This window comes from Mus musculus, chromosome 13 (genome assembly GCF_000001635.26).
Source record: "Mus musculus strain C57BL/6J chromosome 13, GRCm38.p6 C57BL/6J".
NCBI lineage: Eukaryota > Metazoa > Chordata > Mammalia > Rodentia > Muridae > Mus > Mus musculus.
Genome location: NC_000079.6, coordinates 62,046,349 through 62,061,117, shown reverse-complemented (window position 1 = coordinate 62,061,117; position 14,769 = coordinate 62,046,349). Strand labels below are relative to the sequence as shown.

At 39.2% G+C, this 14,769-nt stretch overlaps 1 protein-coding gene across 3 annotated transcripts in view; it reads right to left on the bottom strand.

The window, feature by feature from the left end:
• Window positions 1-7,177: 7,177 nt before the first annotated feature.
• Gm3325 (predicted gene 3325) overlaps window positions 7,178-14,769 on the bottom strand; it is a 38,016-nt gene continuing 30,424 nt past the window's right edge. The window contains exons 2-4 of one of the 3 annotated variants that reach the window (XM_011244594.3): window positions 13,811-13,937; window positions 13,565-13,625; window positions 7,178-12,202 (exon numbers count right to left, since the gene is read on the bottom strand). In XM_011244594.3, the coding sequence (XP_011242896.1) occupies window positions 10,132-12,202; window positions 13,565-13,625; window positions 13,811-13,937 (2,259 nt within the window). In that variant the 3' untranslated portion in view covers window positions 7,178-10,131. The remainder of the gene's footprint in view (window positions 12,203-13,564; window positions 13,626-13,810; window positions 13,938-14,769) is intronic. The other 2 variants (NM_001378509.1, XM_011244596.3) reach the window with 2 other exon arrangements.

The following is a 14,769-nucleotide window of genomic DNA, read 5'->3' as shown; positions in this document are numbered from 1 at the left end:
CCAGAGACTTGGGAAGTGAGAGATTACCAAGATTCATAGGGAGGGACCTTTGATGAAATTCCTGACAGTAGGAAGAGGGAAATTATAGAGCCCACCTCCAGCAGGAAGACAGGACATCAAATGAGGGATGGGGTTGCAATTCCACAGTCACATCTCTGTCCCATAATTGTTTCTGCCTGAAAAAATTACAGGGATGGAAATGGATAGGAGCCTGAGGAGAAGAAGGTCTAGCAACAGGCCCAAAGTGGGCTCCAGCTCAAGGTGCGGTTCCAAAGCCTGACACTATTACTGGGGCTACGTAAAGCTTAAAAAAAGAGTTAAAGCTCACAATAAGAGATCATGAAAGACCCAACAAGCAGCTTGACCCGTCCAGCAGGTCCAGTTATTCGAGGATCTCGAGGGGACCTACTCCTAATAACCAAATGGGGGGTAGAGAGAGATGAGGGTCTTGTACGAATAAGGACAGGGAAACTGTTCTGAAGTTGTATCAAGATCCCCATGTATTGAGAAAGGTCCAAGGTTTAAATGCACAAGCAAAAGGGGAAGTACAGATACTTATCAGTGGGAGGGGTAGAGCAATAGAAGCAAAAAAAGAAGTACTTATGGGAGGGGGGCGCAATAGAAATTCTTTCTTTTGGCAGCTACACCCGGAAGCAGGAACTTGGTGGTATCAGGGTGTGGTCAGGACATCGGTGTTGACCTAGGGCTGGAACATCCCGTGGTTCTCGGAATCCATGTGTTGGTGGCCCGCTTTTGACCCCCTTTTCTTCTCAGGGGGAGAGGCCCAATTCAGAGATCAGGAGTTGTCTAAATAGCTCCCAACAGCAGCTGAAAGAGTCAGATGCAGCTTTTTATACCCAAGCAAGGGACCGAAGCAGCTGACCCCTGTTGTTGAATTAGGGAAGGCTGAAAGAACTTGAGGAGAAGGGCAATCCTGTAGGAGGACCAGCAGTCTCATTTAATCTGGACCACCAAACAGACAACATATATCAGCTGATATGAGACCCCCAACACACATCCAGTAGAGGACTTCCGGTTCTGTGTTCATTCCGAGATGATACACCTAACCCTCAAGAGACTAGGTGTTTAGAGTTCAGGCGGGGTTGGCGATGGAAGCATCCACGTGTAGATGGGGTGAGGTGGGGAGGAAGTGTGGGATGTGGAGCACTCAGAGGATGGATGGGGAAGGGCACAGAATAGAATATGGAGTGTAAAAAATGAATTAGAAATAAAACATTTTTAAAAGGATGTTTCTACAGGAAATCCCGTGTTCCAAATGTTTTTGTAGATCCAGCTCCCACAAAAAAGTTATTAGGATCCTGACAGAAGGCTGCTGGTTTCTACTCCGCCCAGGGGAGAGTCACCACCTCATCTCCCACTTCTCAGTCCACTAGGAATTCAGGTTAGGGGGCAGTGGTCACGGCTGCCACTTGCCTAAGGCACTCAGCAATAGAAGTCAAAGCATATCACACCAACTGCAAAAGCCTGCTCAGCAATGGAGGTGAACAGAACAATGCATATGGAAGAACCCTCCTCCTCTTCTGACTGGAGGGTCTTCCTGGTGTTTCTGATTGGTCAGTGAATCTTGAGTGACACTAGCACCTTCCTTAGGGTTACACTGTGCTGAAGGACACACAGCAACATTAGGTTTCCTGGCCCAGCTTTCTTGTGCAGGAGCTGACCCATTATCACAATGGCAAGTTTTGCCTTTCAGTATCACTTTTGCCTATCTTTCAATAGCCTACCTTTCTGTCTTCCAACACTAAGCAAGGATTTCTTCACCCACCCCAGCTCCTCCTCCTCCCTTCTCCTCCACCTTCTCCTCATACTGTTGCACCTCCTCTTTCTGTTCTATTTCTTCTTCTCCTGCTCTTCCTTCTTTTCATCTTCTTCTTGGTCTCCTTCTTGTTCTTTCTCTTATTTTTCGTCGTCTTTTCTCTCTACCCCTCCTCCTCCCCCCCTTCTCATGCTAAACCTTGAATCAAGATGGAGAGCTTCAAAAATCCATTAGTCATTATATGACCCATTTGCAGAAAGATTCTGAGGATATTAAAAATTGTTAGAGATTTTAGGACACAAAATATGATATGTGATTCTCTGATTTCACACTTCCACCAGGAAAACTAGGTAATATTCATCTGCTACATAATGTATGTGTCTGAAAATCACTGAAGGAAGACCCCAGACTCAGATACTATGCAAGAACAAAGAGGGCTTACTGTGCAGAAACAATCATCATACAGGAGTCAATCATTCATTGAAATAGCTACCTCAGACAAAGGCATGAAAGCTTTTTTTTATAGGAACCAGGGAAACAATCTAGGGGATCAAAAATTTCATTGGTTGGTGCTAGGGGGTCACAGGTTGTCAGTTGTCTGCATGCCTCTGTCATGGACTTCTAACCACATGATGAAATAGGGCTGCCCAGTGCAGATGGCTCATTCTGAGAGAGGATATCACCCCTTGTTTTTTGGGCTGGTCTCTGTGGGTTATGAATTTGTTCTGGACTTAAGATCTGTTCCTAGAGTTGGTGTCTTACGACTTTTCTTCTGTTACTGTGGCCTGTTCCTGAAGCTGGTGCTTTATGGCTGTTTTCAAAACCAGGCCCTGTCTTCCAAATGGAGACAAATGGGCTCCTTAAAGGAGATAAGTGGAGTTTATCACTCCCTTTCATTATGATTCTCCAGAAGTGAAGTTTATTTTGCCCTTTCAACATGAGATTCCAGACAACCCTTGGAGAAAAGCAGGGGATGGATTCCAATCACTATGGAGCACTATTGTTCGCCAGCACATCTTCCTACGAAGGAAGGTGAAAAAACATATTTGTATTATTAAAGTTTTTCCATGGGAACAGAACTCATAGCATGGATCTCTCTATGCATGCAGATAGTGAATTTGTAAGAATGGCTCACAGCAGAGCTGGAGACATTGCTCAGCAGGTAAGAGACACTGACTGTTCTTCTGAAGGTCCTGAATTCAAATCCCAGCAACCACATGGTGGCTCACAACCATCTGTAATGTGATCTGATGCCCTCCTCTGGGGTGTCTGAAGACAGCTACAGTGTATTTACATTAAATAAATAAATAAATAAATAAATAAATAAATAAATCTGTGGGCCAGAGAAAGCAGGGCCAGAGCATCTGAGGCCGGGAAGAGAGATAATGTGTCTGAAAACAGCTACAGTGTACTTATACATAATAAATAAATAAATCTTAAAGAAAAAGAGAAAAGAATGGCTCACAGAATGTGGTCCAACTAGTAAAACAAAGACTATATACGAAAGAAAAGTTGAAGAATACAGTAGTGCTTGTATGTCACAGCTGGTCCACAGCATATGCCAGAATTCCAAAGAAGGAATCTCTAATGCTAGAAAAATAAAGTGATCTCTCTTACAAGATACAGCAAGCAGAAAAAGAGAAAGTTACCATCTTCATTATCCTTTATATATATAAGCTGCCACCAGAAGCTGTGTCCTAGATCTAAGTATTTTTTCTGTCAAATCAAAAGCTCCTGAATAAAGGTCGGTTTTCCCATGGTAAGGATTGCAAATTGTAAAACGTCCTCATGGTGCCCACCTGTTCAGTGTTACGTCATTAACTACAGTAATTCGAACTGCAGTGCATTTTACCTCATCCTGATTGCTGTCTGTCTCAAAGCTGTGACATCCACATAGAAGACTCCATTTTTATACTTTATTTTCATTTTATGTTTGAGAAGAAAGATGGTGGGAATGCTGTAAGTATAATGGAAAATACAGTTTTAAAGTGGAAAAGGCTTGATGATTATGTGCTCCAGAGAGGAGGGAAGTGTATTAGAGCACACCAAGTGTTACTCAGGCCTAGTCTCTCAGGATAAAGACTGATTTATTATTATATATAAGTACACTGTAGCTGACTTCTGACGCACCAGAAGAGGGCGTTAGATCTCTGGTGGTTGTGAGCCACTGTGTGGTTGCTGGGATTTGAACTCAGGACCTTAAGAAGAGCAGTCAGTGCTCTTACCCACTGAGCCATATCGCCAGCCCTCAGGAGGATCATCTTAAAACTGTAAAAAAAAAAATTGTCTTATTTTGTAGCAAGACAATCATTACCTAGATATTATTCTTGGTAGAACAAGTATAAGTACAGTAATTTGACATTTTAGCAAGTTCAGCTTCTTATCCAGATTCTTGATTGCCTGGGGTTGGATAGAAAAATGGGTCAGCAGGACAGTTATTAATCATCTAAAATTGATTACCTCAATGTGAATCTTAAGTACTGTCAAAAAAGAGATATTATCAACCTCCTTTTGTAACGACCCTTTCTGGGCTGTGACTAATAATATTTCAAAGTTGGTCACAAAATTCAATTCTTGCACTGGTGCAGCTTCATTGGACAGTCCCAACAGAAAACAGAAGTTGGATGACAACCATTCACTGGCCTATCTTTCCTTTCAATGCAGTCAAGGCCCAGGCTGGGAGAGGTGCAGGACTGACATCCAAGCTTGTGGCAGCAGAGACAGGACTGGAAGATCACATTAATTCTAAATTACAGAGTATGAGCCAGCCTATGGTATAGAGGTAATGCTCTAAACAGAAATAAATAATCTACAGCACTCTTTAAAAATGAAAAGGAATTTTTAATGACTGGAAAGTACTGGAGAATGAAAACGATTAAGAGACAATAGCAGAGGTACATTTTAAGGAAATCACATTCAAAAACTGAAATCACAGGGGGTGGTGGCGTACGCCTTTAATCCCAGCACTTGGGAGGCAGAGGGAGGTGGATTTCTGAGTTTGAGGCCAGCCTGGTCTACAGAGTGAGCTCCAGGACAGCTAAGACGACACAGTGAAATCCTGTCTTGAACAAACAAACAAGCAAACAAACAAAAAACTGAAATCAATTATTAACTCTTTAAAAAGATAAATATCATTGAAAAGTTCTCACATATCTTCACCAATTTTCAAAAAAAAGGAGAGCATTCCCTGGCAGAGGGAATGCTGTTAAGAAGATAGGGTTTTACATCACCCCATGAGCAATGTTAGCTGCTGAGTTATGTAACTTAACACATGCAGTGAAATCACTGGCCTGTTTCTCAGCCCTTGGAGCTGAAGCAAATTTGCAAGTGGATTGGACATATAGGCAATATTGACATCTAGTGGGAAATTCAATATTCATCAGACCAAGCTAATCATCCCAATGTGTATGTCCACCAGTCTGATCTGCTTTCTCTCACATGACATGAATTAATAAATGCTGGGGAACTACAAGTTCACTCACCCTGGCATAACTAGGGACTTCTACATAATGGTGATACTAAGAGTTGTTTGTGTGCCAAGTATCTTTCTGTGAATTACACAAGAATCTTGTCCTCCTACTCTGGTCTGAAGGCAGAAGCCATGCTCCACATGCAAATCCTTTCCCCCCTCACTGCAGTGGAAAATTGACTACATGGCTCGAACAGGTCATTTAAAACTGAGTGGTGCTGCAGGCAGTTCATTTAACCATTTGGCTAGCTTAATCAAGAAGACAATAAGTTATTGCCCTCAGGAGCAAGAACTGAGAGCAAGGCCACCTGAGTGTAAGTGGGAGAGTTTTTATCAGAAACATCTTTCTAGGCTGGAGGTACAGCTGCTCTAGCACTGATGTGTTTTGATAAGGAAATCACTGAACAAAAGTAAATGATTATTTTGAAAAATCTCTTTATAAAGAGTGTGTATTCAGCTCAAGAGAAACCAGCCAAGAACAGATTTTGCATTTCACATATGCTACCATTTTAATTCTTTTTAAGTTTTAGGACCCAGGTTATCCTTTGAACCACAGCAATAGGGAAAGGAGTCTGCAAGTCTAGCCACTGAGGAACATGGGGATTTGTAACTCAAGTGCACATTTTAACCATGAAGGAGGATTTCAAAGATAGAGTTAAAAGATGTATCAGTGCCACAATCCTCACACATACAAGGGACACAAAACAAATATACAATATTGGAAAAGTCACCTAACAGTACTGTGGTTGCTGCTCTTACATGAACAATTCTGCTGAGCTACTCTAACCTCAAAGAAACCTCGGCCTTGGCTCTCCGGACCTTGCAACACACTCTGTTGACCACTTTTAACTTGGATGACTGTGAAATCCTGGTGTCCTCACTCTGTAAGCACCATGAATATAGGCATGTGCAACCATACCTGGTTTAGGTGGCTTCCACTTCAATTACTAATGCATTAGAATTATAGCATGTGAAAGACGAACAGTTCCAATTAAGTAGATTCAGAAGCAACTTAACTGTGTGACCCTCAGTTTTACCATCTGTAGAACAAAAATAGAAGTCTACCCTAGTTTTGGTGAATTATAACAGATGCCACCATAAACCAAAATAATAATGTTCTTAGTTCACAGAGAGTGGCTTTTAGGTAGCAGAGCTACATAGGATGGGAGACTTCTGTTAATAGTGTTAGGACTAGGGACTGTGTCCTAACTACTCTAACCAGCTAGGCTGAACCATTCAGCCTCATTAAGGCAAGAAAAAAAAATTGTTATCTGGCGACAACGTGCCCACCTATGTGTGAGATACGTAGTTGATTGCTGACTATTCTACATTATTACATCTCTATGAGAGAGATGAATAGGATGCTCTGGGTGTATACCTAAGGTATTACTGTTCTTTCTATTTTCATATATTAACCATTTTAAAATTAATATTAAAGTGTTTTGACAAAAGAGGACCCTCTGACTGTATATCTTCTATCTTTGGACTTACACTCAGAAGGCTGACACATGTCTATCAAGAGTAAAAAGACAAGGCAGGCATGAGGGAGCACAAATTTAATCCCAGCACTTTGGAGGTAGAGGCAGGCGGATTTCTGTGTTCGAGGCCAGTCTGGTCTAGAAAGTGAGTTCCAAGACAGCCAGGGGCTATACAGAGTAATCCTGTCTCAAAAACTAAAAAAAAAAAAAAAAAAACCAACCAACCAACCAACCAACCAACCAACAACCCCACAAAAAACAAAACAAACAAAGAAAAAGGATAATGATTAGTGACTGACACAAAAGCTAGGATGCATAACAAACAACTCTCACATGAATTGGTGAGAAAATGAAACACAAAGCCGTGCCCACTATGCTTTCACCAGCAACCTTACTCGAAATGTATGATCTCACTGCCCTCATATTTAAATAAAAAATGGACCACTTAGAAGATGAGTATCTAACTCATTTTATTGCAGTAGAAGAGTACCTATCAACAAGAAAAGTGGGATTAAAGCTGAACAGAAATCACAGAAGGAAGTCAAGGATCGCATAATATACGTTTGTAAATGGATTTGAAAGACATAGAACAAACTTTAATATCTATTCCAAATGTTTGAAAATAAAACCACCAGCACAATTGGTGATCTCGACTACAACACTCGAGGGACCATGGGAAATAATTTACTTCCTTCAAGGCTCTGATGAAAAGAGAAGAAACAGGATGTTGTCCCTGATATGGAAAACATCTGTGATGTTACAGGCTATAACAAGGTCATCAACATGGATAGGGTGTTTCTCTTCTATTTTTTTCTATTTCCTGACATCATAATGATATAAAATACTTTATTTATTTAGATGGCTAGAGATATGGCCAAGTAATTAAGAAAATTTCATTCCCAGGGACAAAGTCAAGTTTGGACATCTTGGTGTATCTTCTGCTAGAAGAAGATACAACAACTTAATGATCATGGAAATCTTCATAGACATGCACATACTCACCCAAAGATGCAGACAAACCCCATAAATAAAATTAAACGAAATTGGTCAGCAAAGAAAATTTTATTCATGATGTCATTCTTGTATAAACATTGACTACTATAACCCAGGGTTTGTGGCAAATAACGCTTATCCAGAGTTTTTCTTCATCATGAGTTGGCTTATATAACAAAAAAGCAAGCATAGAGGATTGATGGCAGAGAAATCAATACTTCTCAGTTAGTAGTGTCATATGGGGAGATGTAGGAAATGTCTGCCTGCTAGAGAAACTATGTCACTAGGTTGAATTTCAGAGTTTACTTCCTCAAATCATGTCTAGTCCTAACACATTCGAACACATTCATTCTCTCTCTCTCTCTCTCTCTCTCTCTCTCTCTCTCTCTCTCTCTCTCTCTCTCTCGGTTTTATTGAGACAGGGTTTCTCTGTGTAGCCCTGGCTGTGCTGCAATTCACTCTGTAGACCAGGCTGGCCTCAAACTCAGAAATTTGCCTGCCTCTGCCTCCCAAGTGCTGGGATTAAAGGTGAGTGACACCTCACCTGGCTCTAATACTCTCTTTGAGGCTATAGGTTGAGGACGTGAGCTCTGAGCTCCTCCTTTAGCTGCCACAAATGACCTTGTTGCCCTGACAATATCATGGTGATCTTATATCCCTTTAGAACTCTAATGAAATTTAAATGCTTCTAAAAATTGCCTTCATGTTGGTGTTTCGTTTCTTGCTATGACCTGTAATGTTAAAAGCAGGGAACTAAAAAAATGATTGCTCCATAGAAGACAAGATCTGCACACAGACCTAAGAGAAGGTGTGTGACCTTGCTCTCAAGTTTCTTCTGACTGGCTATTAAAGATGACAACAACCAATAGCTGGACAGTAGCTGGGCAGAACAGACATAGACAGGGATTAGGGATACTGGACTTGGGATCAGTGGAGAACCACAAGGACAAGAAAGCAGACAGAGAAAAAACAGCCTTAAGTTAGGTCAACAATAAAATAATGGAGTTAAGCATAACCCAGAAGAAATAAAGCAAAACAATATGACAAAATTACTGGCTGGCAAATAGACAAGATAGCATAGAGGATAGATATTAGCCAATATTGGGTGTTGATTAAGGTTTATTACAAATATAAAAGTTGTGTGTGTTTTACCTGGAAAAAAATTGGCCAAAGCTGGGGTGGAAACCCTGGTTTGGGACTTCAGTATTCTACAATACCTTAGACATTTTATCACAACAACAGAAAAGGCACTAATACTCACCAACAGTGTTTCACACCTGAATGAGTTATTTTACGGACTTAAAGTGAACTGTGAATTTTAAACCAGTACGTTATCAATGAACCTCACAGGGCTTTTGTCCCTATGAGTTTCCATGTATGAACAAAATAGACATCATCATGCTTGAGCAGATAGTTGACATTTGCTAAAGGTTTTCTCAAGAATGATTAATGTTGTGTGAATTAATGTAACTGGGTTGGCACAAGATAGAACCATGTCCATCAGAGTCATAGATTGCCTTATTTTTGAGTTCTTTAAAGTCCTAAAAGATTATTGTGACATGCAAACTTTAAGCGATCCAGTCCATGCTAAAGGTTTTACTCTCGCATACAGATACTGTGACATACAAAATGTTTCCACAGTGGCTCCATTTCCAGGGTTAACCTGCAGCATGGATTTTTCTCAAGAAAAAAAACGACTGGTCCACACACAAGCTTATGACATTTCTTATTTTTATGAGATTTCTTACAAGTCTGTGTTAATTTATACATGATGAGATCAATGTCAATGTCAACTGCAAAGGCCTTACCACATTATTCACACAGTTTCTCTCTTCAGTGTCTTCTTTTATGTATTCTGAGATATATTGTGTGCTCTTTTATGTATTCAAAGATAACTGTGATACGCAAAGGTTTACCACACTGTGTATATTTATACGGTCTCTCTCTGTCTCTCTCTCTCTCTGCAGTATGTGCTCCTTGCTGCATTAGGAGATAACTGCCTGACATAGATTTTTCCACATTCCTTATACTCAGAAGGATTCTGGCCCCTAAAATATGTTCATGACGATTAAGACTATGATCACATCCATAGTCTTTCTCTTCAGTACGTTCACTTATACATTCGGAAATATAAATTGTAAAAAATTGTAAAAAATTTGCTCACAATCCAATTCCTTCGTAGCTTTTTTCTCCAGTGTGGATTCTTTTATTTTTTGAAGATGAAAATGTTTTGAAAAGACTTACACACACTGAATACACTTGTAAGGTTTCTCTCTAGTATGCCTTCTCTTATGAATTTGTAGATTATAATGCTGGGAAAAGGCTTTATCATATTCATTAAATTTGAAGGGTTTCTCTTAGGTATGTGTTTTTCTATGAATTTGAAGATGACAGTATTGGGAAAAGCCTTTATCTCATTGATTACATTTGTAGGGTTTTTCTCCAGTATGTATCCTTACATGGTTTTGGAGATTACATTTCATAGAAAAGGCTTTATCACACTGATAACATTTGTAGGGTTTCTCTCCAGTATGTGTTCTTCTATGAGATTGAAGATTACTGTATTGAGAAAAGGCTTTATCACATTGATTACATTTGAAGGGTTTCTCTCCAGTATGTGTTCTTCTATGAGTTTGAAGAGTAGAGTGTTGTGAAAAAGCTTTATCACATTGATCACATTTGAAGGGTTTCTCTCCAGTATGTATTCTTCTATGAGTATGAAGAGTACTGTATTGAGAAAAGGCTTTATCACATTGATTACATTTGTAGGGTTTCTCTCCAGTATGTATCCTTATATGTTTTTGGAGATGACATTTCTCAGAAAACGCTTTATCACATTGATTACATTTGAAGGGTTTCTCTCCAGTATGTGTTCTTCTATGAGTTTGAAGAGTACTGTATTGAGAAAAGGCTTTATCACATTGATTACATTTGTAGGGTTTCTCTCCAGTATGTATACTTATATGTTTTTGGAGATGACATTTCTCAGAAAAGGCTTTATCACATTGATTACATTTGTAGGGTTTCTCTCCAGTATGTGTTCTTCTATGAGATTGAAGAGTACTGTGTTTTGAAAAGGCTTTATCACATTTATTACATTTGAAGGGTTTCTCTCCAGTATGTGTTCTTCTATGACTTTGAAGAGTACTGTATTGAGAAAAGGCTTTATCACATTCATTACATTTGAAGGGTTTCTCTCCAGTATGTGTTCTTCTATGAGTTTGAAGAGTACTGTATTGAGAAAAGACTTTATCACATTGATTACATTTGAATGGTTTCTCTCCAGTATGTGTTCTTCTGTGAGTTTGAAGAGAAAAGTATTGAGAAAAGGCTTTATCACACTGATTACATTTGTAAGGCTTCTCTCCAGTATGTGTTCTTCTATGAATGTGGAGGTGATAGTTATGGGAAAAGGCTTTATCACACTGATTACATTTGTAGGGTTTCTCTCCGGTATGTGTTCTTCTATGAATGTGGAGGTGATAGTTATGGGAAAAGGCTTTATCACATTGATTACATTTGTAGGGTTTCTCTCCAGTATGTATCCTTACATGGTTTTGGAGACTACATTTCTCAGAAAAGGCTTTATCACACTGATTACATTTGAAGGGTTTCTCTCCAGTATGTGTTCTTCTATGAGATTGAAGAGTACTGTATCGAGAAAAGGCTTTATCACACTGATTACATTTGTAGGGTTTCTCTCCAGTATGTGTTCTTCTATGAGTTTGAAGATTACCGTATTGAGAAAAGGCTTTATCACATTGATTACATTTGTAGGGTTTCTCTCCAGTATGTGTTCTTCTATGAGTTTGAAGAGTACTGTATTGAGAAAAGGCTTTATCACATTGATTACATTTGTAGGGTTTCTCTCCAGTATGTATACTTATATGCTTTTGGAGATGACATTTCTCAGAAAAGGTTTTATCACATTGATCACATTTGTAGGGTTTCTCTCCAGTGTGTATCCTTATATGGCTTTGGAGATTACATTTCTCAGAAAAGGCTTTATCACACTGATTACATTTGTAGGGTTTCTCTCCAGTATGTGTTCTTCTATGACTTTGAAGATGATTATGTTTTGAAAAGGATTTATCACACTGATTACATTTGAAGGGTTTCTCTCCAGTATGTATGCTTATATGTGTTTGGAGATGATGTTCAAAAGAAAAGACTTTATCACATTCATTACATATGAAGGGTTGCTCTACGGTATGAATTCTTTCATGCCTTTTAAGATGACTGAGCTTTGCAAATCCTTTACCACATTGTTTACATTCATAGGGCTTCTGTCCAGTTTGTTTTCTTTTATGTACTTGGAGACTCTTGTAAGGTAAAATGTCTTCGACACAGTGAGTATCTTCAGAGGGGATCTTTTCTGTATGAATCCTTTCATGCCTTTGGGCATGACTGTGAGCACATAAAGCAAAGGCTTTATCACGTTGAGTATATTCAGAGGGTTTCTCTGCACTCTGACTCCTTTCACACCTGAGAAGAGAATTGGCACATGTGAAAGCTTTACCCCACGGATGAATACTTTCTTTTTGTTTTTCTGTTTGGTAGTTTGATTACTTATTTTATGTAAGTACACTGTAGCTGTCCTGTCTTCTGACACTCCAGAAGAGGGAGTCTGATCTCACTAGGGATGGTTGTGAGCCACCGTGTGGTTGCTGAGATTTGAACTCAGGACCTTCAGAAGGCCAGTTGGTGCTCTTAACTGCTGAGCCATCTCTGAAGTCCCAGAATACTTTCATCTCTAGGATTTAATGTTACTATTTGTCTAAATGTAAAGAGGCATCAGACCTTTTATCCCTTTGCTTACATTCATGCTGTACTCCTTCATTATGGGTTGTTTCTCATGGTTAGAGACATCTGAGAAGGTATGAACATTGATTACATGGCTCAGTTTTAGGTATTCTTTTTCTATAAAATGTTGTTCCCGTACTTGAAGAAAAGTGGAGCAATTCAGAGCTTTAATGCACTAAGTGTATTCTAAATTTTACTGTACTGTGGCTCATAGTATATTTGCAAAGTGAACCAGGAGAAATAGGAGCATTTCCACATCCCTAGGACTCAAGAAAATTTTCTCCAGAATGAAGTTGCTGATGTATTGCCATCAAACGTGGATATGTAATTAACTGTTAACTTGTATTATGTTCAAATATCTACTCTATAACTGCAACCCACTATATATCTTCTAATAGTTATAGGAGGCAAAAGAAAAGAGAGAGAGAAAGAAAGACAGACATAGTTTTTTGGGATATCTGTTTGGTATACATGGTGTGTATCCATTATAAAATATTATATACTTATGAAAGGAAGTCCAATACATAAAATGTTGAAATTTGCATTCACAAGGTTTGACTCAGTGTTCTCATAGACATGTGAAATATGGATTAAGGTTACTGCAAAGCAGCCTACTCACCTCCCAAATGCTGCCCTTCTAACTAAACTTAGCACTGACACTGCTAATAAATGAGTACAACCAGCTTAAATATAGACTATTTACTTCTTAGAAGCTTTTGGACACATATTTATCAACTATTCAATTCCTGTAGCTTTTCCAAATTAAGCAGAAACAGACTGGTAGTTGTACTGTGTTGCGCTAATAGGGCTATGTTTCAAATGGGGATACACACTAAGGCATTGTTTCCTTGTCCTCTTTCTTAAAGGAAGATCTTTCAAAAAATCAGATACAGGACATTAAAGGTGATGGTTTTGTTGGAATGTAACAATCAGCAATACACTTAAAGCTGTGCTAACTTAAACTGCTCCTTTTCTTATCAATTTTCAGCACAAATTAACATATCTTTAGAGGTAGATTTATATGAGCTTGCACATGAAAATTACCTTCTGTTTCTTCTAGAACTTTGACAATGTTCTTCAACATTTTGGGCTTCCCAATTAAACCCTAAAACAGAAAATGTATGCCTTGAAATTTGGCAAAGTGTAAGTTACTATCTTCAGTGAACCTTATAGTCATGCATGATTTATTCACCAAATCCTTCCTTCATTTTTATTGAAAGTACAGAAGTGCATCAAAAGAAAAATTTTTTTCTTGAATTTTAAATCAGGGAAGGGAATTCATAGTCTTACCTATAGCATTGAGGTTCCTGTAGGTCTCTAGCATGACATCTTTGTAGAGCTTCTTCTGAGAAGGATCCAGCAGAGCCCACTCCTCTTGAGTGAAGTTCACATGCACGTCCTCATAAGTCACTGCATTCTAGAGCATCCCATAAACGTGTACAAAAGAAAGCACAATAGAAACAACATCGGGCATCTATTCTTCATAGGCAATGTGTTCATATAATTCTGGGGCCTGTAAAACTTATTTACTCACACCCAAGTTCTACTGTAACTACCAAGTCATATCAGAAGGAACCTTAATAATAAGGTTCACCCCTGTCATTTCTTTTTTTTTTCTTTTTTTAAGAGTTATGTATTTCATATATGTGAGCACACTGTTGCTATCTTCAGACTCCCACATGAGGGCATTGGATCCCTATTACAGGTGGTTGTGAGCCACCAAGTGGTTGCTGGGAATTAAATGCAGGACCTCTGCATGAACAATCAGTTTCCTAAGTGCTGAGGCATCTCTCTAGCCCTGTCACCCCTGTCATTTCTCAGCCCTTTGAATAGGATGTAGCCTTTTTAAAAAATGTCAATTACACGTATAAAGAGAAAAGCTCTACAAGAGCAATAGTGTTTGGCACACACCAAAGAAATTGTATTAATATTAACAAATACAAAATATAAAACTCAATAAGCATGCTGGGTCTACTCGCTTATGCATTTAACAATGCAGTCAGAGCCAGGCATGGTGGCACATGCTTTTAATCTCAGCACTTGGGTGGCAGAGGCAGGCAAATTTCTGAGTTAGAGGCAAGCCTGGTCTACAGAGTGAGTTCCAGGACAGCCAGGGCTACACAGAAAAATCCTGTCTCACAAAACCAAACCAAACCACACCAAACTAAACCAAACCAAACCAAACCAATGCAGTCAGGAGACATAGGCAGAAGGCATTGAGTAGGATGTCAGTGTGATGTATACAATGA